A 26,585-nucleotide genomic window follows, 5' to 3' on the forward strand; every position below is an offset into this window, starting at 1 on the left:
GGGTTACTAATATATTTAGAGCTGGAAAGACCTTATAGGTCATCAGGTCTAACCTCCTCATTTTATAGATAATGAAAATGAGACCTAGAGAGATTAAGCGATTTGCCTAGGGTCACACAGCTAGTAATCATATGAGGCATAATTTAAACCCAAATCTCAGACTCCAAGTTTAGCATTCTACCATCTGCAGCTTTGCAGGGAACTCCAAAACAAATCCATTTGAATATGTTTGAGCATCTTATCATACTGGGAAACTCACTAAGAAAGCTTTTCTATTTAAAAGGAAGTGGCAACAAATAGGGCTTTGCTAGGATGAGAAATAGATGACCTTTCCCAATAAGATTAGGATAACACAGGGATATCCATTGTTAGCAGACCCCATTTTTTGATGTCCTCCCACCTACTGCAATAAAAAAAATTAATAAAGAAGTACACGCAGAAGGGAAACAAAATTATTGACTTTTACAGATGATATGACAACTTATTTAGAGGACCCTATAGATTCAACTAAAAATTGATAGAAACAACTTCAGCAAAGTATAAAAATATAAAATAAAACCACACAAAATTTCAAACTTTCTACATGTTACCAACAAAACACAGTAGGAAGAGAAAGAAAGAAATATTCCATTAAAAGTAATTACAGAATTATAAAATATTTGGGAATCCAGCCACAGATAGAGAAATGATATGCCCACAACTACAAAATTACTCTTTACAGAAATAGTATTAAATAAATGGAGAGATATTAATTTATCATTTTTGGGCCATGTCAATATAATAAAAACTAGTAATACTAGTTAAATTAATGTACTTATTCAGAAAATTTGAAGAGACTCTGGAAAGATAGGTATTTTAATGAAGGTGCAAGGTGAAGGTGCAAAACAATTTGGGCCTATAGTAAAAAAAAAAAAAGTAAGTAGAATTCTCATGTCCTTTGATCCAGTTATATCACTACTTGGCTTATGTCCTTAAAGAGATCAAAGAAAGAGTTAAAAGACCCATAAATACAAAAACAACTTCTATTAGCACTTTTTATTGTAGCAAAGAACTAGAAACTTATAGGTTGTATATCAATTGGGGAACAGCTAAGGAAATTATCACATATGCATGTAATAGAATATTATTGCACTATAAGAAACAATACAAAAGATAGCTTCAGAGAAACATGGAAAGACTTTTATGAACTGAAGCTGAGTGAAGTGAGCAGAGCCAAGAAAAAAAATTATAAAATAATTACATCATAAACAAAAGCAATTTTAAAAGACTTAAGATTGATACAATGAGGTCTGACTTCAAAAGACTGATGATGAATCTTAATTCTCATCTCTTGCCAGAGAAGTTAAAGACTACAAGAGCAGAACAAGACATAATTTCACCATTTGCCAGTGTATCGATATGTTTTTCTTAATTATACTTTTACTTGTTATAAGTGAGAGCTCATATTGGGGGTAGAAGAATGGCAGTTATGGAGAAGAGAAAGAAGTAATGATAGTGATGAAAAAAATGAAAAGCAAAAATGAAAGATTTATAAAATACACAGAACAGAACAAGAGTTTAGAAGAAGTCACAGAGAAGCACAATGCTGGAAATATCTTGATAAATTTATCATACATTTTTTAAAACAAGTTATACATAAAAGAGATTCACAGTTTCAGATACCAAACAAAAAAAAAAAACCACAACTAGCCTGTTTCTAAAACAGTACTGTCTACTCCTTCCTTTTATACTTGAGTCAAGAGCTTGTGAAATACTACTTGATTGAAACAAAGCTTTTATCTGCAATAAATCCTCCATTAACTATAAGTATATATAATATTATATAATATATATTACCACAAAGTAAAAAGAATCTATTTTAATAAAAGTCATGAATTCATCCACTTGAGAATTTTCTCTTTTTCTTCACTTCATGCTTATTTGGTGAAGGAAGGAAGGAATTAGGACAATCTTTATAGGCTAAGTGATGAACTTTGTCTTATTTTTAGAATTCTGTATGACCTGAATTTCACCTTCTCTTATAGCCAAAGGGAAGATAAATAAGAAAAACATAATGAATGCTGTGAAGACTCTCCATGGTGAGTGAGAAACTGTTTCATTTCTCGGTGATTATAACATGAATTCTATTATCATTCCAATTTACTGATTCAGCGTTTCTGCCTCATGACCTCCAATTCTTTATGTATAGCCACCTTGAAGGAGGCAATTCACCAGTTTTTGTCACTGTAGAGAACTTCAAACTTCTTGGCCAAAAGTATGTAGATAAGTATGTAGATTAACTGTCTGCTTTGCCAGAATCCATCAGCCTTGTCTAATTTATTTCTTGAAAAATTTGTCAGGGTCCCTTGGACCAGGATTACAAGAACAAATCATATTCCTAGATCTCCCAATGACTCGCCATTTTTGTCCTTAAAGATTGTCACCGTGCCTTTGAAAATTAGTTTGGAAAGCATTTGGAAAGTATTTTATAAATGTGAATTATTTGTATTATCTCACCCTCAAACTAGGAATAATGAATCAAGTTTTGAAATTCTTTGTGTATAGTCTTTATACAATTTGTCCCTCTTTGGCTCAATTCTATATTTTTCTTATTTGTCTCCCCCATTAGGCTGTGAACTCTTTGAGGGCAGGGACAGTGCTTTTGGAGGTAGCAAGGTGGCTCAGTGGATAGAGCACTGAGCCTGGAGTTAGGAAGTTGTTCAGTCATTTCAGTTGTGTCCAACACTTCATGACCCCATGTGAAGTTTTCCTGGCAAAGATACTACAGCAGTTTGCCATTTCCTTCTCCAGCTTACTTTACAGGTGAGGAAATTGAGGCAAACAAAATTAAGTGACTAGTCCAAGGTCACACCACTAGGAAATGTCTGAGGCCAGATTTGAATTCAGGTCTTCCTGGCTCCTGGTCAGGCACTATATCCACTGCATCACCTAGCTACTCAGGTCAGAAGACCTGAGTTGAAATCCGGCCTCAGATACTTACAATGTCTATGACCCTGGGTAAGTCACTTAACCTCCGTTTGCCTTAATCCACTGGAAAAGAAAATGGTAAACCACTCCAGCATTTTTACCAAGAAAACCCCATGGATAGTATGGTCCACAGAGTCATGAAGGGTCAGACAGGACTGAACAACAATAACAATGCTTTTGATTTTCTTCTTACTTCCAGCATTTAGTACAGTGGCTGACACATAATAAGCACTTAAGAAACGCCTGTTGACTTGGCTTGGCTTTGTATTTCCAAGATTTAGTACAAGGCCTAACATATAGTAGGCACTTACTGAATGCTTGATTGATTTATTGGTTATATTCTTCAATTTTCTCCTTTCTGAAGGAGGGAATGTTAACATTAACAACCTGTACAAGGTTCTGGAAAACCTGGGGATCAAGCTCACAGATCAAGAAATTGAGGAGCTATTGAGTCACCTTCCAGTTGATGGTGAGCCTTTCTTATGCCCCTGTGTACCTCTAGGGAACCTTTTTCCTTTCTGTCTGAGAATTTTTGAAAGGATGCTTATTCAGATCACATAAAAGGACATAAATACCTACAGAGAAAGCTCATCATACTGTATGATGAAATATTATCTCTGACTGAACCTTCAAGTCAAGGTTTCCCAGAAGCCACTGAGTAGAACCCAGGAATGGAAGACTCCTTACTCTTTACCGCAGGCCCCACCTGAGCTGCCTGGTGATCCTCCTTAAGGAGAGAAACTCATTGTGACTATGATCAGAGAATCCTAACTAGCCAGATGAAAATTTCTGGTACTAGACTTGGGCTGAAGAAGACCTGAGTTCAAATCCTGCTTTGGACACTTACTGGTATTATCTCAGACAAGTCACTTATTCGTGCTCAATCTCTTTTTCCTCATTTATAAAATAGGGATGGTAATAGAATCTACTTCATAAGGTTGTTCTTGAGGATTCAAATGAGAAAACATGTATACATAAATACATATAAATACATATTACATTGCAACCCTTAATATGTTATGTAAATGCTAGCTATTTTTATTCAAAAAATCCATGTTTTCATTGGTGTGAGTAGAGTGAGCAGACTATAACCCATGTACATCTAAGTATATTCTTTCATTTTTCTTTGGCCAAAAAAAAAAATCATCATGTAGTGGCCAACCTTCTGATAATGATCCCTTGTCTACTTAGACTTATTGTCTTGTACAGGAAACCAATGATGATTTGCTAGCATAGTTTTTAAAAACTTTACCTCACGATGATAATAGAAGACAAGTTACATTCCAAGCTCCTTTAAAAACGACGTGCACTTGAGAAGATTAAACGGAGCTTCTAACTGGGCCTATATTCGTGATCTCAGAAAAAAAAAATGAAGTCTTCAACTCTAAGCCCTTCTGACCAGTTGTTGAGGAATGTGAATCTTCAATATTTCAAGAATCCATGACCTTGTCAATGTAACTATTCTGTCCACCAACACATTTTGCAAACCCTTTCTCATTTCTTGGGCTGCTATTGGGAGTCACTTAGTGACCAGAAACCAAAAGTGAATATTATATCTAAATTAAATTGACACCTGCAAACACACAATGACTGTGGGTGGAGAAATGCAAGCAAATAGATTGTAGAAGCAGAATCAACAAGTCATGGCAATTGATTGGATATGAGGAGGAGGAGGGGAAAGGGAAGATTTGAGAATGATACTCAGAGGATACATACCTACTAATGATTCCTGTAGCACTGAATTCACAGGGCTGTTGTGTGGCTTAAGTGACATTATTTATGTAATGTACTTCATATGTTTTAAAGAGATACATACATTTGACTTATATAGAATAAGCCTGTTCTTTAGTTGAATGCTTCAATTTCTGGGCATTTAACAAGGTCAGTTTACTAACAGGAATTTGTCTCCTAAATAAGCAATACCTTTTTCAACCTGAATAACTTAAATGTCATTTAAATATATTTTTATAATAAAGTTATATGTTTGTTTCCTCATAGACAATATCTTACACTAAACCAATTACCACAAAGCAAATTTGCAAAGATACAAAAAATATTAACCAACTACAAGATTGTGATCAGAACACTGAAAGAAAAAATAGCTCTTCTTTTCCTTTTGTTGTTAAAAAAGAACAAAAAAAGTAGTTTCCTAGTACACAGAGTTATGTTGTGTCCATGCTGGAAAGGGACATAGAGATCACCCTAGTCTAGTACCTTCCTTTCACAGAAGAGGAAGTGGAGATGAGAAGCTAGGAAGGGGCCTAAAATCCTCAATCTTATATGCCAAAATGAAATGTCTGAGTACAAGTTCTTCTGATAGTCAATAGCAAAGAGAAGAGAAGATCCCAGAATGATTCTGTGAGGTAGCTAAGTGGTACAATGGATACAGGGCTAGAGTCAAAGTCAGGAAGACCTGAGTTCAAAGCCTTAGACATATACTATGTGTAATCTAGGCAAGTTATTTAACCTCTCTAAGCCTCAGTTTCCCCATCTGTAAAATGGAGATAATAACAGCACTTGTGTCATGGGGTTCTCATGAAGATAAAATGAGTTAATATTTGAAAAGCACTTTGTAAACCTTAAAGCCTTATGTAAATGCTAATTATTATTATTATTATTATCATCAATATATAGAGAGCTTGCTTCATTCCTCAACTGCCTATTATAAATTAGCCTTTAGAATATATAGGATAAAATTCCAAAGTAATTACCGGAGTTCAGAAAAAAATGCTAAATTTCTCTGGCTTATCTCACATTTCAGAATGTAATATAATACTAGTTTGGTGAGATTCTGCGTCCTTAGGTCTCCATCTAACCTCTGCCTTGTCTTACAGCTGATGGGAAGGTCGCCCTGAATAAAATTATGGATGACGTGAAATCTATTAAAAGTGAGTAAGACATTATGATGAGAAGGCATGTAAAAACAGACATCTCAATGTTTTTCACAGAAATCCATGAAAGGAAGCATGGCATAGTAGTTAAGAGATATAGCCTTAGAGTCAAAAGTCCTGGATTTATGACCTGCCTCTGACACTCACTAGCCGTGTGATTGTGAGACAAGATACTTCCCCTCTCAGGCAGCTTTCTAACGATATATTTTATAAATAATTTTTTTATCTGCATAGACAGAGGTGATCAATTTGTAAACATTTAAGTGCTCACGACATCTGTTCTAGTCACTAGACTTACAAAAACGAAAATAAGGAAATAGTCCCAGCTCAGAAGTTTGCCTTCTCTTGGGAAAGAAAACATGTGTATATGTGAATATATGCAGAATAAATACAACATAATTTGGGAGGTTGGGTCCTAGCAGTGGGGGAGTCAAGAAAGCCTCCTCATAGAAGGCAGAGATTGTGGTTGAAGAAAGAGGGGGACTCTGAGATGGAAGTAAGGAGAACATGGGGGACAGCTAGTACAATGATACAGAGGCAGGAAATGGGAATCCATATGGGAGGGACAGAAAGTAGGCAGGGGAAAGTAATGAGAGAAGAATTTATATGTTTGATCCAAGAAAAATAGGGAACCAGGAGAATTTATTGAGTGATATGGTCAGTAGATCTGCACTTAAAGAGAATCACTTTGGCAGCTCTGTGGAAGATGGATTGGTGGGAAAGAGAATGTTGAACCAGGGAATCAGATTAGGGACCATTATAACATCCCTTCAAGAGAGAGACAGATGATGACTTAAGCTAAGGATGTGGTTGTGTGAATAGAAATAAAAGGGGGTAGATGTGAGAGATGTTGTGGATGGAGAAGTAGCAAGATTTAGCAATTGATTAGATATGGGGTGGTAAGAGTCAGGAGTCCAGGATAACAACTGCAATATTGCCTATTGTGGATGAATGTGTCAAATGATCATCACTCTATTTAAATCCAACTACAAGCTTGCCAAATACTCTCCAGTCTCTTTGTAGCAAGTCTTGAATTTCTTGGAATGAAGTATGTTCATGCTTCACTTTTGCTGCAGTGTTGAGACAGACAAAATTGTAGGACTCCAAGACAGTGGTAAAGTGTAGGATTGCAATATGACCAATAGAAGCTATTGGGATAAAGGAGGCAAAGATAACCAAAACCTACTTTTTAGCTAGACTTATGTAGCTCTGTACCTTGATGGGTCATTGATTTGTCTGTCTTCACCAGACAATTGTCTAATGACCATTTCACATTCCTCAGTACAGGCCTCTTCAATCTAGCAGAGTCCCCTGAACCAGAAGGAAATAATTTCTAACTCCCAGGTAACTTTCTCTTTATGTGTAGGCTCATCTCAAAGGCTTTTCTTTCCTCTTTTTGTTGCAATTGGAGATGATAGGACACAAGAATAGGTGGCATCTTTCACCCTCTAGACTCATTACAGATTCCTCACATTCTCATCTTTTGTAAACAGAAAACATTGATGCTCGAAACCTGGAAAACTTTCTGAAGGACATGAGGATCACACTCACAGAAGATGAATATCAGAATCTCCTGAAACACCTGCCAATTGATGGTGAGTGTTCCATTTTATATTGTGGCCATCAGGGGAACTTGGGTTTGCTTGTGTGAAAATGTCTGATACTTTCTAAAGAAAGATGACTCAGACTACTCCCTAGCCTAGAGTTCTTCAACTTCAGTACAAGCATAAAGAGAAAAGGGAGCAAGTAAAATGAAAAGAAATGAATAGAAAAATAAAAATAAAGGAAGTGGGTGAGGGAAGGTAGAAGAGAGTAGAGTTAAGGGGTGATAAAAAAAATAACTCAGTAATGGAAAGTGATGTTATTTCCACCCAACCCAACTGGGCTTGCATAGGGGCTGGGGATTATGGACCAAAAGAACTGCAGCAGTATAAGAGAAAACAGGAGGAGGGGCAGCTAGGTGGCTCAGTGGATAGAGCACCAGCCCTGAAGTCAGGAGGACCTGAGTTCAAATGCGGCTTCAGACCAAACACTTGACACTTACGAGCTGTGTGACCCTGGGCAAGTCACTTAACCCCAATTGCCTAAAAAAAAGAGAGAGAGAGAAAACAGGAGGCAAAGCTGCTCAGTTTATTTGTCTCAGGGCAGAGGGATACAGGGGTATTCACCATGGGGTGACATTCCACACTCCTCATAAAGTTTCAGTTGTACCCCCAGAAATGTAGGAGACATTTTCCTGTCCTTCATTAGACTCTGAGAAGGCAGGCCTAAACTGCTGCTCTGGCCAATCTAGAAATAATTGGTAAACAGTTTCCTTTAGATTTGGGGATTCACAATATTTCATGTTTGTCTAAACTTTGCCTGGGCTAGTGTTAAAAGGATTCCTCAGATCCCTCCAAAGAGAAAGTGTGGTATCATGGAAAGGAGGACTAGATTGGGAACCAAGGACTGAAGCTTAAATCTCAGCTTTGTTGTTACTCTCCCTGGGCGGGACCCGAAGAATCTTTGTTTCCAAACCACATTGCATAGAGTAAGCATTTAAAAATGGGCACTTATGAGTGAGTGAATGAAAAGTAATGGAGTACTGAAGACACTCAAGGCAGTTAGGTGGTGCAATAAAGTTCTGTGCTCAGGAAGACCTGAGTTCAAATGAGGCCTCAGACATTTACTAGCAATATGACCTTGAGTACGTTACTTAACCTCTCCTAGCCCGAGTTTCTTCATCTGTTGGACTGAGTGGACACTAAGGTCCCTTCCAGCTATGTGTAGGATTCTGTAGCCTTGGAGTCAGAAGATTTGAACTCAAGTCCTGATTCTGACATTTACTCAGTTTCTCCTCTATAAAATGAGACAAACAGTAGCACCACCTACCTCACAATGTCATTGTGTGAAGAACATATGGCAAAGTATTACAGAAATGTAAGATATTACTTGTATTCCATTAAATTCAACTCAACCAACATTTATTAAGCATCTTCTATATGCAAGGCAATGAAGAAGACCACAGAAGCATTTTTAGTGACTCTGTGATAGTGACTGATTATTTGGCAAAGCTGATTATTTTGTCAGATATATTTCTAGACTTATGGACCTGCGGCTACCTTCAAAGTAACAGTATTTATCTGTTTCTCCATTAGAACCTACTAAAAGTAGGAAAGAAAAATTGAACTGAGATTCCTCCATCTCCCTAAGACAAGACCAATAAGCAGAAGATCCTTTATTTTCCCTTCCTTTCCCTGTACCCCAACATATGTCTGTTTCTTTATCTGTCCCTTTTGGAGGAAAATATGTCCCTCCACCATTCAAATCCTAACTTTTTCACCTATGCTTTGACCGTAACCCCCTACTTTCTCTAAGACATTAATGAACTGTATTAATTCATCATATTGAAACCACTCTCCTTTCCTTAATTATAATACTATCTGGAAGAAAAGATTATAAATAACCTTCTAAGGCAAAACAATCCACTAATTTCTCTCTCCCATAGAAAAATTGCCCACTTTCTCTATACTGTTTTTCATCATTGTACTTTGTTTGCCTCGATGCTAAGTTTGTAGATCACTTATCTCAATGTCTAAAGTTTTTGTATCTTATTGCATTTTTTAGACAACAGAAAGGTCAAGAAGAATAAGTTGATGAATTGCCTGAAGGATCTTAAAGGTTAGTGAGAATTTATAAGAAAACACTAAAACCAATTAAGAGTAGTATAGTAGGAAAAAATACTGGGTTTGGAGCCACAGGACCTGGATTCCAGTCTTAGCTTTTCCATTCACAACTTGTGGGACCTTAGGCAAATGACTTATTCTCTCTAGCCTCAGTTTTCTCCTATGTAAAATGAGGGGATTGGATTACTGACCTCTGAAATCCCTACCAGCTCTGAATCTATGAAACTATGAGACCCTGATACTGTACATTAATTAGGCTTGGAGCCAAAAGATCTGGCTTTTACTTCTCTCCTGTCACTAATTATTTGTGTCCCCTTGGGTAAATCTTGTCACCTCTTGACCTCAGCTTTCTCATGTATAGAATGGGGATCAATCAATCAATAAATATTTATTAAGCACTGACTATGTACCAGGCAATGGGGATCCAAATACAAAAATGAGAGAATGTCTGCCCTTCAGAAGTTTTCGTTCTACTAAAAGATTGATAATTATAATAATACTAGCATATTACCTTCTTCACAGGGTTATTGAGTGTCACACATGAGATAACATATGTAAAAGCACTTTATAAACTATAAAGCCGGTCTTTTTATACCAACTCTTTCCCCTTCTTTTCTTTGTTTCTTCTTTCTCTTCTTGCTTCTATGCTGTCTCCAGTCTCTCCCTTGTTATCTACATTCTTCTCCTTCCCCTTTCTTTGTTCAATTTCCTTCTCTTTCCCCTCTCTCTCCACCGTTATCTTTGTCAAGCAAGAATAATTCTATCCTTGACAATTTGTCCTCTTTATCACAAGAATAAATGCTCTATCCTACTTCCACTATGAAAATTAATTAATACCTTCAAAACCTCAAGTATACGACATGTCAAATGAAGTTGTAAAACACTTTAAAGTATGTTATAAAATAAGTTTGGAAATAGAAGTTTGCATTTCCCTAATCCGCCAAACAGTTCTCAAGCCTCATTATTTTTAGTATATGTTTCCAAATCAAGAACTCATACTTCCTAGCAACATGGAATAAAAAACATTCAAAATACAGAGACCTAGCGGAAGAGAATAAAAATCACACAAGAACAGGATAAGGTACATGTGATCCCTGTTGTCCTGTATGCTCCCAAGGATGCTTTCAGTAGACCTACAGATGATTAAACTTAAACTAAAACTTTTTTTCATCTACAAAAAGTAGTTATTTTATCCAACTATGCAAAAGGCCACAGGACATTAAATAGAGAAGAGAAATAGCAGGGTATCGAATTTCCCAACACTTTTTCTATCTTCACCCCATTAAAAAGGTGAGAGCAATGAGATCATAATAACCCTCTCAAAGCCCAACCCATTATCTATGTTGTGAGGTGGGAGAGGGAGGAAAGGAAATGAATGGCAAAATTAGGGAATACCAGCTAAGGTGATGTCTAGCAGAGACATTAAGAGACCTTAAGACTGCTACAGGAACTCTGAATGCTTGGCAGGAACCCTGAAATGCTGATAAGTTGGGCTCTGGCAATACCACTACTTGGCTAAGTACCCTCAGCCAGTATCATTAAATTGTTCCTATAAATCTACAAAATATATGGGACAGCATAGAGTTTTAGGCTGAGTTTACTTGGAACCATCACGATGATTACTTAAACACAAAGGACAGTGGGATGGCACTACATGTTCTGGTGCTGCAAGAAGACAAGATACATCAGAACAAATCATAAATACCAATACCCTACAGTGACTACTAAAACAGGCAAACAACTAGCGTACATGAAATGGACTAAAAATATGATTGCTTCTTTTACGTGCCAGAGCTCCATCATAACAAAATTGGAAACAGATCTTACCAGTTTCTGGCAAAGCCTTTATATTGCTTTTTAACAGCTCTGTATTGCAGATACATTGCAGGGGAATTGAGGGAAGATAGCTTTATTCCAGAACTCAGATTAGATGAAATAACAGCAAAAACTGAGAAGCTACTTAAATCTGAGAAGAGAAAAACTAAAGAACCAGAAAGCACTGAAAAAATCAAAACTTGGGGGCAGTGAGGTGGCACAGTGGATAGAGCTCTGGCCTTGGAGTCACGAGAACCTGAGTTCAAACCTGACCTCAGACACCTGACACCTACTAACTGTGTGACCCTGGGCAAGTCACGTAACCCCAATTGCCTAACCAAAAAAAAAAATGTCAAAACTTAACATAAATTCCGAAAGTTTGCTATCAAGTAATAAAATAGAGAAATTGATGCCATTGTCCTCAAATGATTTTGAAAAGAAGAGATGGACATATTTAGAATTTTGAAAAGCTCTTTTTAAATATTCAAATAGTAGACTAACTACCAAGACTGCAATTCAAATAGGTTAGTATCTGCTGTAACCAACATGAATTTACATTCTCCTATAATATTTGATAGAGAGTATAAAAACATTTCAGGACATGTACACAGCAGTAGTGAGGCAGCTAAGTGGAAAGATGGATAGAACCCTGGGCCTGGAGCCAGGAGAGCTCATCTTCTTGAGTTCAAATCCAGCCTCAGATGCTTACTAGTTGTGTAAGTGGGCAAGTCAATTAACCCCATTTGCCTCAGTTTCCTCACCTACAAAATGAGCTGGAAAAGGAAATGGCAAACCACTCCAGTGTATTTGCCGGGAAAACCCCATGGACTTGGGATAGTGAAGAGTGGGACATAACTGAATGATCAAACAACAACAACAACACAGGAGTATATACCTTTGCCATGATAAGGAGGAAAGGTGGAGCTATCCAAGAACATTCCTAAGGAAAAGCATCAAATGCCCCCATGGCAAAAGCAGCTTGAGAAAACTCTTGAAGACCTGTGGAAAGACATTGGAAGACTACATCGAATATCTGACTTGGTACACACAATAGGTTGTTGGTTGTTGTCCTTTATGCTTAAAGAGGACCAAAATGATATCACTATGTCAGGGTCAAGGCACAGTGTTTCTGACTGTGGCTGATCAAACCAATACAAGCTCAGAAGGCTCTACCACAGGTCAGGCACAAATAGTCCATATGAACATTTGGAGTGGAGATGTCTCCAAATTTGAGTGTCTCGGGTTTCTCTTGAGCTAGTGCAATTCTGCTTTGCTCATAGAGCACAGCACCTTCTTTGATATGGGTATGCCATGTTAGGCTGCCTACCAGACTGAAGGTCTACAGAGCCATTGTGCTAACCATATTGTTGTATGTCTGTGAAACCTGGACAGTATACCAGTGCCATACCAGGAAACTAAATCACTTCCATTTGAATTGTCTTAGGAAGATTCTAATGATCACTTGACAAGATAAGGTACCAGACACTGAGGTCATTTCTCAAGCTGAACTGCCAAGCATTCAAACTCTATTGTAGAGAACACAACTCCAATGGGCTGGCCACACTGTTTAAATGCCAAACATACTGAGAATTCACACAAGGCAGGCATTCACACAAAGGTCAGAAGAAGCAATACAAGGACATTCTCAAGGTCCCACAGTAGAAAACCTGAAATTCATATCATCCCATCAAAAACAACAAAGATGTGACAAACAAAATGTAAATCCAGAAAATAAAGGTAGATCAGGAATTGATACCATTAATACCCTGGATACTCTTAAGGATACAAGGATTCAAAAACAGTGCAAAAAAAAATTCAATAATTCAACCTCAATCAAGAATTATACTATAGAAGCTTGAGAAGCAAAGGAACTAGACAAGAGAGAGAAAGAACCCCTAAAGAAGAAGAAAGTTGTGGAAAATTTATGGTTGAAAGAAGTCCAACACCACAAAAGTACAAGCTGGATAAAATGTTAAACAGAAATCTTGCATGCCATTAGTATAATGAATGATAGAACAGTTACATAAAGGGAGAAGACTAAGAAAGTGGCTGGTCTAGATGAGATCCATAATTATTGGCTCAAGTATTTCACAGTGGTGCATGACTTACTGACAAAGCCTTTACCAGCTTGCTTGCTAATGCAAGCCTGAATCCCATCTTTTTTAACAAAATGAAAATCATATATTTATTGCCAAAAAATGAAAACACTATTGACCCCTCCAAATATGTCAATTATGTATTTATGTACTTTGTATGAAATATTCATCACTTTTATCATTCTAAAAAACTATAAACGCCCCCAAAAAAAGTTAGCTGAGGAGCAAAAAGGGTGTACCAAAAAGTCCCAGAGATGTCAAAAGCAACTCATTATTGATTCAGCGATTATTAAACGTCACCTGAAAACACTGAACCATATACAATACCTTTATTGATTATCATAAAGCCTTCAACTCGATTTAATTTAAGCTTTATTCATGTACTGCAAATATATAAGCTATATCCAAAAATGCTAGAATTTTTTACATCTAAATGGAAACATACCATTAACACAATAATGTCAAGAAGTGTTGATATAAGATGTGGCATCTTCCAGAGAGACAGTTTAAGTCTCTTCCTAACTTTTTAGTCTTCTCACACTTTATAATCCTCCATATAATCTATGATCCAGTGACACTGACCTCTTTGATGTTCCTCAAACAAAACACCCCATCCCTCAATTCTGCATTTTCACTAGCTGTCTACCATGTCTAGAGATACTCTTCCCCCTCATCTCTGCCTCCTGACTTTCCTGACTTCCTTCAAGTCACAGCTAAAATTCCACCTTCTGCAAGAAACCTTCCTCAGTCCCCTTTAAGGCTAATGCCTTCCCTCTGAGGTTACCTCCAATTTATCTTGTCTTTATCTTGTTTGTATATAGTTATTTGCACTGTTGTCTTTACATTAGATTGTGAGCTTCTTAAAGGACTATTTTTGCCTTTCTTTGTATCCTCAGCATTTAGCACAGTTCCTGGTACATAATAAATGCTTAATAAATGCTTGTTACGGACTATTGTTAAGAGACCAATGGTAATCCTGAAGACAAGACAAAGCTTAGATCTAGAGCAATGAATACCTATACCTGTAATATGTATTATTGTGTATTATTAATGTATATTATTAATGTGTATTATTAACACTGTAAAATTGATGATAATAGCCCTGGAAGGTAGCCAAACAAAAACCAATGCAGTGTTAATAAAACAGGAAAGCTTAGCAAAAAGGAGTGAAAAGATTGATAGATGTTCTTAGAGCAAATGATAAACAGGTTAAAAATTTATAGAGATATTTTTGGAACAAACAGACCTCTTTTCATACAGTAATAGTAAAGACTGACAATAGGTATTATGCCACTTGGATTTGCTGAACATAACCGAAAGTGGTTTGTCTCCAAAACAACTAAGAGCAATGAGTAGAACCAAAAGGGCTTTCATGAGCTACATCCATGTGAACTCCACCAGCTTTAAAAAGTCTCATGATGCTTTTCCTTTTCAGTCAGTTAACATAGGCAAGCATAGAAGGTTTTTCACACTTTAATATCATTTGGTTTTTTTTCTTATTCCAGTCTTTTACCATTTTCATTTTTCCTATAGGAGTAAAGGTTGATATCCATGAACTGAAAAATGTCCTGAGGAACCTGGGGATGGATCTTACAGATCAGCAGTTTCAGTTGCTGCTAACAGTTATCCCACTTGATTGTGAGTCAATCATATCCTGTTGTATACCTCCAGGGAGTTCAGTTTTGTAGGGCTGGGTGATGGAACTTGTGAAATTATTCTGCTTTGAGGCCATAGAGATGGTCTGAAATATAGTTTAAAAGACCCATCCTAGACTGAGAAGAAAACATGACTAATCATTTACCTTTAGGTTAAGGACAGAAATCTCCCAGTTTATAAATGCCACCAGCCAAAGTAATCAGTACCCAGGAGTGATACAGGAACCACTCATGGGTTTAAGACACAGGTAAGGAAGAAAAAGGCGGTTGAGGAAGTAGATAGAAAATGGAATTGAAGAGGAAAAGAAAAAAGAGAGAAAGGAAAGGTCCATTTAGAGGAAGTTAAATAAGGACACCAATATAAACCATACATAGGTTGCTTGGTTTGGTTTTGCTTCTGTTATCATATAATGTAATAACAAAGTCCTACTCTGAAGCATCATCATGACATGGAGTGAAAAATGAGCCCCAAATAATAACGAAAAATGGAATTGATTCTATTCAAAACATGTAGGAATGACTTGTTACTATATTGTCAGACCTAATTTCTCAGTGCCTGAGCTGTAGTAGTACATATTCTGACAGGTTCTACTCTGGGAAGGTTTTCCATACAGTTTCAATGTACAGTGTCTACTTTCCAAGGACCAGGCTAGCCAAGTACAAAGAGGCTGTACAGAGAGTCCCATCAGTAGGCTGGCCAACTTGGTGAAGAATTCTGTGGCCATGGCAACTCATGAAACAAAGAAATATACAAAATGGGTCTCAGTTATCCATTGATCACTGTGCTTCTATAGTGAGAGAGGAAGAATGACAAAGAAATGGGCAGAGGATACTAAAAATCATTCTTTTCAGACCTTCTATAAACACCAACTTAGCTACTGGTACTCTAAATATGATTCTTATCCAGCAACCAACAAGTGGACAGTCAGCTGGAGAAAATGAATCCTATTTACTTCTTACTCCTTGGCCATCTTCTCATCCCCTCTGGGACCTGAGATCAATTCATAAAACACCAAAAAAAAAAAAAAAAACAGCGGAGAAACAAGTTGGTTTAATGAAGCTTGGCAATGGGGATAGCTAGTGGATAGAGCACTGGCCCTGGAGTCAGGTGGACCTGAGTTCAAATGTGGCCTCAGACACATAACACTCACTAGCTGTGTGAACTCTGGGTAAGTCACTTAACCCCACTGCCTCACCAAAAAAAAAAAAATGAAGATTGGCAAGCAACCGTAATAAGCAAAGTCATCTCAAAAGCATTTAAAGATTAAAATGGAAGGACGACAAACAAGTAAAAACTAGAGAAGAGCTGCAAAGGTTTTTTTAAACTATTCTCCATCAAGGAGAGTGAAGCCACCACATTTGGACTCTAACATCACAGTCACAAATATATTTATATAGGAAGTGAAATTGGCACTGAAGAGAACAAAAATGGGGAAAGACCAAGAATGAAATTGAGTACAATGGAATGAAAAAAGTATCTATTAAGAGCTTACTATGCGCTAAGCTTTATTGGAAGTACTGAGGATACAAACAGAAAACTAAGAGTCCCTGCTCTCTTACATTCTATAATGGAGGAAAGAACGCATAAAAGAAGAGTCATGTTATATTTATGTTCATTTCATGACATGCCAAAGAGTATTGAGATTCTGGGAGATAAAGTGTCAGGACAAGTGGCAAGGTCCCAAGAACTTTGTAGAAAAATGGCAGGTCAGATAATCCCAACCAAAAGGAGATTTTGCAAGGGAAAATACAATTTGGGGGATTTCATGGGATTGTCGTTCAAGGTTTCTGAAGGAGGGGGAAAGTGTAGGGAAGACCTCAGACCTTACTACATTTCAAACTGGATGTCCCTTAGCCATATCAAATTCAATATTTCCAAAACACAAATCATTATCCTTTTTCCCAAACCCACCACTCTTTTGAACTTCCCCATTTTTACTAAAGATGTCCCTATCCTTCCAAGGAGGTGATTCACAACCTCAGAGTTATCCTTGACTCCTCCTTCTCCTTTACGCCACATATCCAATCAATTGATAAATTGATACATCTTGCCATTTCTATTTCCATAGGCAATCAATAAATATTAAGCACTTCCTATAAGTGTAGCACTATGCTAAAAGTTATCTCATATCTAGCCCTTCTCTTTCAGTCAGTCAACACTCTAATTCAGGCCCTCATCATCTCTTGTCTAAACTATTGGCAATACCCTCTTATTTGGTCCCTTCCTAATCCATCCTCCACACAGCTGCTGTAGTTGTTTTCTTAAAGCACAGGGCTGATCATGTTATTCATCTCAATAAGCTCCAATAAATCCAATAAATAAATAAAAGTGTCTCTAGGATCAAATTGGATTTTTCCATTTGACTTTTAGACTTATTCACAATCTGGTCTTCCTACACTCTATGGTCTGGTCAAATCAGTCTTGCCAATATTAACACACAATGTTCCATCTTCTGTCTCCTTATTTTTGCTCTGTCTGTACCCCATAACTGGAATGTGCTTCCTCCTCACCTCCACCTGCTAGAATTCTGTTTCCCTCAAAGCCCAGTTCAGGTACCACTTTCTCTGTGAAGTTTCTCCTGTCACACATACACCCCAGCTATTAGTCCCTTCACCCCCCCAAACTCTCTTTTATTGTGGGTATATCTAGCTCTTTTTCTTCCAGTATAGCATCCAGTCCTTCCCTTCCCATGCCCCAACTCTCATTGTCCAGTTCCTGCCAGGTGATGGACACTCCCTCCTGACTATATACTGACCCTGACCCTGCCCCTATTAGCCCCACACCTGCCAGAGGTAGCAAAACTCTGCTCTATTCCAACCCTTAGGTCCACTATACCCCTTTCCCAGCAATCATTGGTCAAGGGATATGGTTGCTCACACCGCTTGAATGAGCAGGGAATTACAAATTACAATCCTCCCTATAAGATGATAGCCTACTGGGTCTTACCAACCTACTCTACCAATATGACTTCTGAACCCTTGAGTGTTGCCATCTGATCTCATGTTGTACCCTAAGGATTCCTGGGCATTGTCACTTACCTTTCCATTACTCTCAAAGGACCGTCAGGTCTGCCTGCAACTAAACACTCTTATATGTTTTCTCTCCTAATTAGAATGTGACCTCCTTGAGAGTAAAGTCTGTATTGATTTTTTATTTGTATCCACAGTAGGGGCAGCTAGGTGGCTCAGTAGATAGAGCACTGGCCCTGGAGTCAGGAGGACCTAAGTTCAAATCTGTCCTCAGACACTTGAACACTTACTAGCTGTGTGACCCCAGGCAAGTCACTTAACCCCATTGCCTAGCAAAAAGTAAATAAATAAATATTTGTATCCATAGTTCTTGGCACACAGTGGGTGTTTAACAAATTCTTTTATTATGCCATTCCATCTAGCACAAGCATAATGGTACCATGGTGCCACCAAACATTTTCCATATTGATATGAAAATACATTCAAACCACATATTTGTTCACTGATATGTTTGCATGACCACAAGAGGAAAAAAGACCGATTATGCCTTTTGATGCATTATATATTGTGCCTGCATATTATGCAGATGAGCTAAGAAGAATTGCTAGGGAATAATAGAAGAGCCCTGGACTTGGGGTCTAAAGCCCTGTATTCTAGACCTAGCTCTGATACTAACTCACTGTGTGACCTGGGCCAAGTCACTCTACCTCTCCTTTGTAAAAGGTAGGGGATTAGATTTGATGATTTCCATGATCCCTTAAGCTCTGACATTTAGACTGTACTTTAGAAAGCATAAACTCTTAGCCAACAGGCTGGTTCAGAATTTCAGCAAGAATATATTAACAAGTAGGTGCTCTTATTCCTTGGCCAACAGAATAAGGGCCACTAGGACATTTCTGGCCACCTTCCCTGGAGCTGAAATACTGAAGAATGTTGTTTTGAGTGTTAGATCTGCCTCTAACATGCTTCTCCCCATTGGCTGCCTTTGGTCTTTCTTTCATTTGAAACAGAGTGAATGAAAATAGATAGAAATAACATTTGAAAATTCCTCTTTTTAGTTTTCCATTCCTCTGTGCAGATAACATATAATTTTAAGACAAATCAGAGAAAATAGCTGTTTATGCTAATTTTCATAGTTTTATGCCTTTTTTTACATTTTTATTTTTTTTTCTCAATTACATGTAAAAAAATTTTTAACATTCGGGTTTTATTTGAGATCCACATTCTCTCCCTTCCTCCCTATTCCTCCCCTCTCCTTGAGAATACAAGTAATTTGATATAGATTGTGCATGTGCATTCATGTAAAACATTTCCATATTAGCCATGTTGCAAAAGAAAATACAGACCAAAAAAAAAAAGAAAAAAAGTTTTAAAAGCATGCTTCAATCTGCATTCAGGCTCCATCAGTTCTTCCTCTGGAGGTAGAAAGCACTTTTCATCATAAGTCCTTCAGAACTGTCTTGAATCATTGTGTTTGAGAATAGATAAGTCATTCATAGTTGATCATCATACAGTATTGCTGTTACTGTGTACAGTGTTCTCCTGGTTCTGCTCATTTCACTTTGCATCAGTTCATGTAAGTCTTCCCAGGTTTTCCTGAAAGCAACCTGTTCATCATTTCTCATAGCACAATAGTATTCTGTATATGCTATTTTTAAAATTATCTTGCTTATCACTGCTTCTAAGTCTTATCTTGTCCTTGACTTACAGATGATGGGAAAGTGGATCTAAACAAATTGATAGAATTTTCAAAGGCCATTAAAGGTAAGCAATGTGAGCAATAAGCAATATGAGAAGATGTTGTTGAACTGAGAGTTTGGAATCTCACACTTATTCTGAAAAAACCTCATTGCTTTTTCATATACTTGATTTCTTGGTCCTATTCCCTAAGCTATCTATTGAGGAGATCACTAAATTCTAATTATTAGCTGGGTTTTCTCCATGTGACTCTGAATTTTGGCAAATAAGTTAATATTTTTTTTGTTGAAAGTTTCATCCTCTGAGCTTTTTTAAAACAAAAAAAAATTGCCCATGGTAACATACAAACAGCTCAATTCTAAGTCAAATAAGTGAAAAAGCTAGCAGTTATTGCTTCAGTCCTACACTCTTTAGGCATCTTGGGTGCTTGTCTCAGGGATATTGGGGCAGCCTGCAAACACATAAATAGCTGAGTGGAGGGTTGTGTATGTCTAGATAGAAAGATAAAAACAAGGTGGAGGCAAGATCAGAGGTGGTGATGATTGATTTTAAGTTGTTTTTCTACACATCTGTGAAACTGTCCCAAACCAACAGAATAGCATGGGGCAATTTCATCCAGGTCATTCAGTGAATCTACTATTTCTTCAGTATGGTCACTTCCTCCACTGACACAAATCATAATTTCCAAGCATCCTTATCTTGCACAGTTATAATTTCCCCATTAATCCACTATAGGTGATCTATCCAATGGGCTACAGTCTTCCTGCTTTTATTTATTTATTTTTTAGTGTCTTAAAAATACCAAGATAGTACTTAGGCTGGCCCATCTGTTGTCTCTCACTCTTACTACCTCAGCATCCCGTGGGTTTTTTTTTTATTTCCTCCCCCAATCATATTTATCCTCAGTGCTGTTTCTTAGGCCATATCTTGCACACAAGTCATAGTTATTAACATGTAACATGCTATAACAGCGTATATATATCTACCATGAGACTTTAGATTGACCTTTATTTGGTTTTTTTAACTTTAATTTTTCTGAGATTGTATTCTATGATTTACAGACATATAGTACTTCTTTCCTTCCTCCTCATTCCCTCCTATCCTTCTTTATTTTTCTTCATTTTTATTTTTTTCTTCATTTTTATTCTTCTCTTCCTGGACCTTAGAATTGTAATTGCTATCTATGGTCATTGCTTAGCCTTACTAATAGCTAAAAAGATGGCTGACTTTTGTGATAGAGGAATTTGAATTGGAAAATCAAGCAAATAAGCAAATATTAAGTGCCTCCTATGTACCAGGCATTGTGCTAGGTGCTGGATGCAAAAATATCCCAAAAACCATCCCTACTCTCAGGGAACTTATATAGTCTATTAAGAGAAACACAACATACATATATAAATATAAAATGTATACTAGGTAGTTAGGGAGGGAAGCTTTGCTCTACCAAATATCAGGAAAGACTTCATGTAGAGGAAAGTTGTGTTTGAACTACATCTTTAAAGAAGAGAGGTATTACATGATTTGAAAGTGAAGAAGAAGGACAGTCCAAGCATGAAGTACAGCCAGAGAAAAAAGGGGGAAAAAAAAGCTGTATGAAGAATAGAGAGAAGATCAGTTTGGACTAGAATGTAGATTCAAGTAATATAGAGTGGGGCTGGAGAGGATGGGTCCAGTTTGTGAAAGGCATTAAAAATCTGAGTTTATATGTTTTATCCCAGAGGCAAGAGTAAGGCACTAGAGTTTATAAGAAATAGTAGGGGAGAGATGTTGTCAGGGTTGAGCTGTTGAGCTCAAGGAAAATCACTTTGAAAGCTGAGTATACAAGCCGAATTAGATTTCTAAGATACCATGTTGTGAATGTAAAATTGACACTAGTCACTTCTATTAATTCCTCTCTTTAAACCCACCTTCCCAAGAGACACTATGTACTTACCAATTCAGAAGGATTTTGGTTTGTTTTGCTTGTTCTAGACAGGGCCTCTGAAGACTTCCTGGCTACATGCTAGGATTTCAAATGTTTCCCTCACATACAGAGACTTTTAGAAACAACAGGTTTCCAGTTTTTAATTGTCAGAAATATCAGCAGCAATATTCACTTATACCTGGAAGTCACCAACACCTAGAGTTGGTATTCTTTCCTCTACAATTTATTACGAGTCAATCTTCCATTCCTTCTCTTTCCAGTCATCGTAGCTTAACCAGTTAATGAAATTTTCCTTCTACACCATTCATCCTGACTTGGAGGGATTAAAGAGGTCAGGAGATGGGAATAGAATGGCTAGTTATGAACTGCTTTTAACTCAAATAATTGTCAACAAGCAAATTTGTTCATGGAAAGTTTAAGAAAAAGTTTTTCCCTTCTCATAGGTCCTGTTTAAAATTTCTGACCAGTTCTAAAATTCTAAGATTTCACCATTCTTCACCTCTGCCATACATAAACACACACATACACACACACACACACACACACACACACACACACACACACCCCCCACTTCTTCAGGAGTATTGCTTTACTGGGCAAGCCACTCTGAAAAACCTGGAGCTCTGAGATTGCGAGGATACTCTGCTTCACTCTCTCCATGAGAATGAGCAGTGAGGTCACAGTTGTATGATGGAACAAACCTCTTATTGGGTTCTTGATCATTTGCTGATCAAGGCCCAGAGATGGTGAGTGGCATAGTTTAAATTTGTTATTTAAACTTCAGAACTCAGTAGGATTCTATGCCAAGATCCCAGTTTTGATTTGCCACCTGTCACTTTTGCATGGGGGTAAAAAGTCAAAACTAATGCTGATATTGAATAATGGGATAGATTTTATAGTGTCACGGTTTGGGGGCCCCTGTTGGACTTTCTGGCTAGGTAATAAGTTCCCCACCCAAAGTAACAACTTTCAGGAACTACTGCTTTCTAGTCTCTGGACCGGGCACCTTCAGGAGAAATCAAATAGAGCTGCTTTTCTGTTTCTGTTTTTGTTCTGACTGCACTATTTAGCAATTGATCTTCCATTCTTCCTCCTCATCAGCAACTTTGCCAGAGACGTTGTCTGTTCTCTGAAACTGCCTTCTTTTGGAAGATAATTTAGAACATGAAAATCAAGCATATAAACAAAAGAAAAGCCCCTACCAACACAGTCCCTGAAACCCCCAAAGTCTGACAATCAGACATTACCCATAAGGGGAGTAGGGAAATGGGGGGGGGCACGAATAGCCTTGGGTTCTATTCAGGAAGAGTCTGACTTAAATGGGCCATCATTCTGCTCCTAGCCTCACACTGGGCAACAAAGGACAGAACATCAGTGATGCCTATAGAAGGTGGCAAAGTAAGGACAGGACACCCAGGCTGAGAGCACAAGGGACAGTGAAAACACTGTAGAAAAAAAAACTACACATAGCAGAGCTTAGGCACCCCAAGGCATCTGCAGGATAGAAATAAATATTACAAACTTCCTTCTGTTTGGTTGTGATATTAGACTGTTCCCTGGATGTGGCAAGTTTTATTTCTAAGTTACTGACTTTCCCTCAGAGCCTGCCTGGCTCGACTTCCTGAGGTTATACTGTTGAAAATGAGGAGGTGGAGTAACAACAGATATTGCCCCATCCCTTAAAGCTCTCTAGAGGTGCTAAGGAGGCAGTGTCTCCTTTACCCACCCTGGCACAGGTGATGGCCCAATCATACTTTGAAAACATTTCCTTAATTTTATTCCTCCCTCTGAGTCCACGTTATAATAGTGTAGAGGCAGCTAGGTGATATGGTGGATAGAGTGCTGGACTTGGAGTCAAGAAGACTTGAGTTCAAATACAGCCTCAGGCACCTAATTAGCTACATGACTCTGCAAGTCACTTCACTTCTGTCTGCCTCGGTTTCCTCATCTATAAAATGGGGATAATAATCTACTTGACAGGGTCATTGTTGAGGATAAAATGAGATCATATTTGTGAAGTGCTTTACAAACCTTAAAGCATCATATAAATGCTAGTTGTTATGTTATGGTACCTAAAGTTCTGTTATGCTCTCTGGAAAGCCTTGAGCTGGGTATGGTGCAGGGGTGCACAAAGGAATAAACCTATGAACAGATCACTTAGTTCCATTTTCTACATTCCAGACGGAGTCACCAGCCAAATGTCGGCTTCTTCCGATTCTAAGCTAAAATATAAGCTGAAACCCTTGACAAAAATTCCATCGTCTCACATCAGGTGGGTGATTAAAAGACAAAAAGTCAGAATGAAAAGCAGTTAGAATAGAGGTCCTTCACCTTTTTTGTATCCTGGACCCCTTTGGCATTCTGGTGAGGCCTATGGACCCCTTCTCAGAATAAGGTTTTGAGATGCTTGAAATAAAATACATAACATTATGAAGGACACCATTTACACTGAAATATAGTTATAAAAATTTTTTTTCTTTTAAGTTCATGGATCCCAAACTAAGAAAAGACTATTACCGTTAAGTGATATCATTGGACCTCTGAGCTCTCATGTCACATTTTTGCCCACGATGCCAAATGCTTCTAGTCCATATGAGTGTACACATACCCCTTTACAACCTCCCCCCTTTACCTGCTGGAGGAATAATGTTTGTGGAGTCAGAAAAAATCATTGCTCTGGCTGAGTGACCTTTAGTAAGCCATTTTCATTGTTGAGCATTCCTTCTCTTATCTGAAAATAGGAGTTGGGACTAGATAACGCTGTAATTGCAGGAGTAGTCCTGAATAATCTCAGCTGTGCTAGGCAGAAAGGAGAAAAGGAAAGTAGGAAAAGGCTTCCCCTTTGCTTAGCAGCAAAGAGGACAAGGAAATCAGTTGAAAATGACCTTTCCTGCAAGTTTTCCTAGGTACTTTATCTGTCTGTCTCTTTGGCCTTAATAAGCATTTATTAAACACCTACTATGTATGAGGTACTTGGCTAGATTCTTCTGGATAGGGGATACAAATATATTATCACATTCTCTCTTGTATTATGCTTACTGGTTACATCATACCCATAGTGAACAGTCAGTTACTTGAGGCCAGGAACCATATGCTTTTTTATCTTTGCATCCCTAGTGCCAAGCATGGAGTGTTGCACACAGTAGGCATTTAATAAGTATTTGTTGAATGTATTTGAATCAGTTTAGTATATAGCACATTGTTCCCTCAACTGATCCTACTCCTCCAGTAGGATAGCTTCCCTTGATCCTTCCTCTCTTCATTGCTCAAAGTTACTGGTCCTGTTCTCTGGAGCTACTTACTTCCAGAAAAAATAAATAATTTTCATTTTTATTTTGGAAGATGTTCAAGAACCCAGATGAGTCAGAGTCAGAACTTTGCTATCAGAAAACAATACATCTGCTTTTCTGTATAAATAGGATAGAATGTGAAGGCCTTCTTTAACTTCCCTAAATTTTTTTTTAAAAATTGAATTATGAATTTATATAATGAAGGGGAAAATATTTAAGAGAACTTTTATTCACAAAAATATTTTTAAATTTGTAATAGAAAGAGAATTATGTTAACCATAGGCTATCCCCCCTTCCTAGAACATAATCCATTCTCATCATGGCCCACTAAAATCTTTCTCTTCCTTCCAGATTCAGATGTATAACTATAGTAATCACTATATATGAATAACGCTTTTGACAGATATCCCTCACTACAACTAATATCAACTTTTGAGACTCTATATTTATCTCCATCTATAAGGTCAGGAGGCATCATGGGATAGTGGAAAGAGAGCTAGATTTGGAGACAGAGAGAACCAATGTCTCTGCAACTTCTTGCCTATAACAACTTGGAGAGGATACTCCCTGGGCATCAGTTTCCTCTCCTCTAAAATAAGGAAACTGGACTTAATAACCTTTGAGGTCCCTTCCAATTAGAAATTGATGACCCTATTCAAAAACTTTACTATGAAGTAGGACAAATTTTGTTTTCTGCAGTTGGTGTGATTCAAAATCTAAGAATCAAAGGCAAAAGTATGAGATACTGCTATTACATCTGACTGAACTACAATGCAAGTAGCAAGGATCTAATTTTGGAAAGTTACTTTTGGGTGAAACAAGGATGCAGAAGTGGATTTTACATTCTTAAGATTTAGAATTATTCAACAATGAAGGAAGAGGATATGTTTAAGAATAAGCTGGCTGGACAGCCATCAAGGAGATTATAGAGGGGAACCCTGCATTGAGTGGAAGCTATTAGTGCTCTCTAATTTCCCAAATTCTCTTTAATTTACTTATCTATGTACATGTTATATCCCATGGTAGAATATAAGTTCCTTGAGGGCAAGAACTGTTTTTTCCTTTTTGTTTTTATGCTCCCAAAGCCTAATACAAGGCCTTGCACAAAATAAAGCATTTAATAAATACTTAATAAACTGAATTGAACTCAGTTAAACTCCACTGAATTAAGATCGTACTAGATAACTTGTAAGAACTGTTCCTTCCAATTCTGAGAGTCTACAATTCTGTAAGCAGTGCAGAGCACAAGATATCTTCAGAAGCCTGGGATTCTGGCAAGCAACCACAATCCTACAACAGGGGGCCTTTGCATCACACACTCTCTTGGCTGCTTATGATTCTTCCTATCTTCTGTTGCATGGGGAATAAATTGGTATATGTTTCAAATTAAGTCACAAATCAAGAAATAAACTATTACTTAGAAAATATGGGAAGCTTTTCCCAGGCAAAATTTCAGTCCATTAAATTGGTCAAATTGAAACAAAAGAAGTTAAGAGGGTGAAAGAGAGGAGGAAAAAGCTGATTTGGCAAAGGTATTTAATGAGTTTGGGATGAACGGGGCAGAAGGGTGGTTAGTTCCTATTCTTTTTTCCTCCACTCTATTTCTGAGACATT

The 26,585-nt window shown here is 37.5% G+C and overlaps 1 protein-coding gene across 1 annotated transcript in view; it reads left to right on the forward strand.

Annotated features, from left to right (window-relative positions):
- Window positions 1-26,585, forward strand: part of EFCAB3 (EF-hand calcium binding domain 3) — a 143,737-nt gene that overhangs the window by 92,912 nt on the left and 24,240 nt on the right. The window contains exons 25-32 of the mRNA XM_027872970.1: window positions 2,025-2,078; window positions 3,332-3,436; window positions 5,802-5,855; window positions 7,352-7,453; window positions 9,465-9,518; window positions 14,968-15,072; window positions 19,770-19,823; window positions 23,863-23,953. Of these exons, the coding sequence (XP_027728771.1) occupies window positions 2,025-2,078; window positions 3,332-3,436; window positions 5,802-5,855; window positions 7,352-7,453; window positions 9,465-9,518; window positions 14,968-15,072; window positions 19,770-19,823; window positions 23,863-23,953 (619 nt within the window). The remainder of the gene's footprint in view (window positions 1-2,024; window positions 2,079-3,331; window positions 3,437-5,801; window positions 5,856-7,351; window positions 7,454-9,464; window positions 9,519-14,967; window positions 15,073-19,769; window positions 19,824-23,862; window positions 23,954-26,585) is intronic.

Source organism: Vombatus ursinus, unplaced genomic scaffold (assembly GCF_900497805.2).
Source record: "Vombatus ursinus unplaced genomic scaffold, bare-nosed wombat genome assembly UNPS02014801.1, whole genome shotgun sequence".
Taxonomy (NCBI): domain Eukaryota; kingdom Metazoa; phylum Chordata; class Mammalia; order Diprotodontia; family Vombatidae; genus Vombatus; species Vombatus ursinus.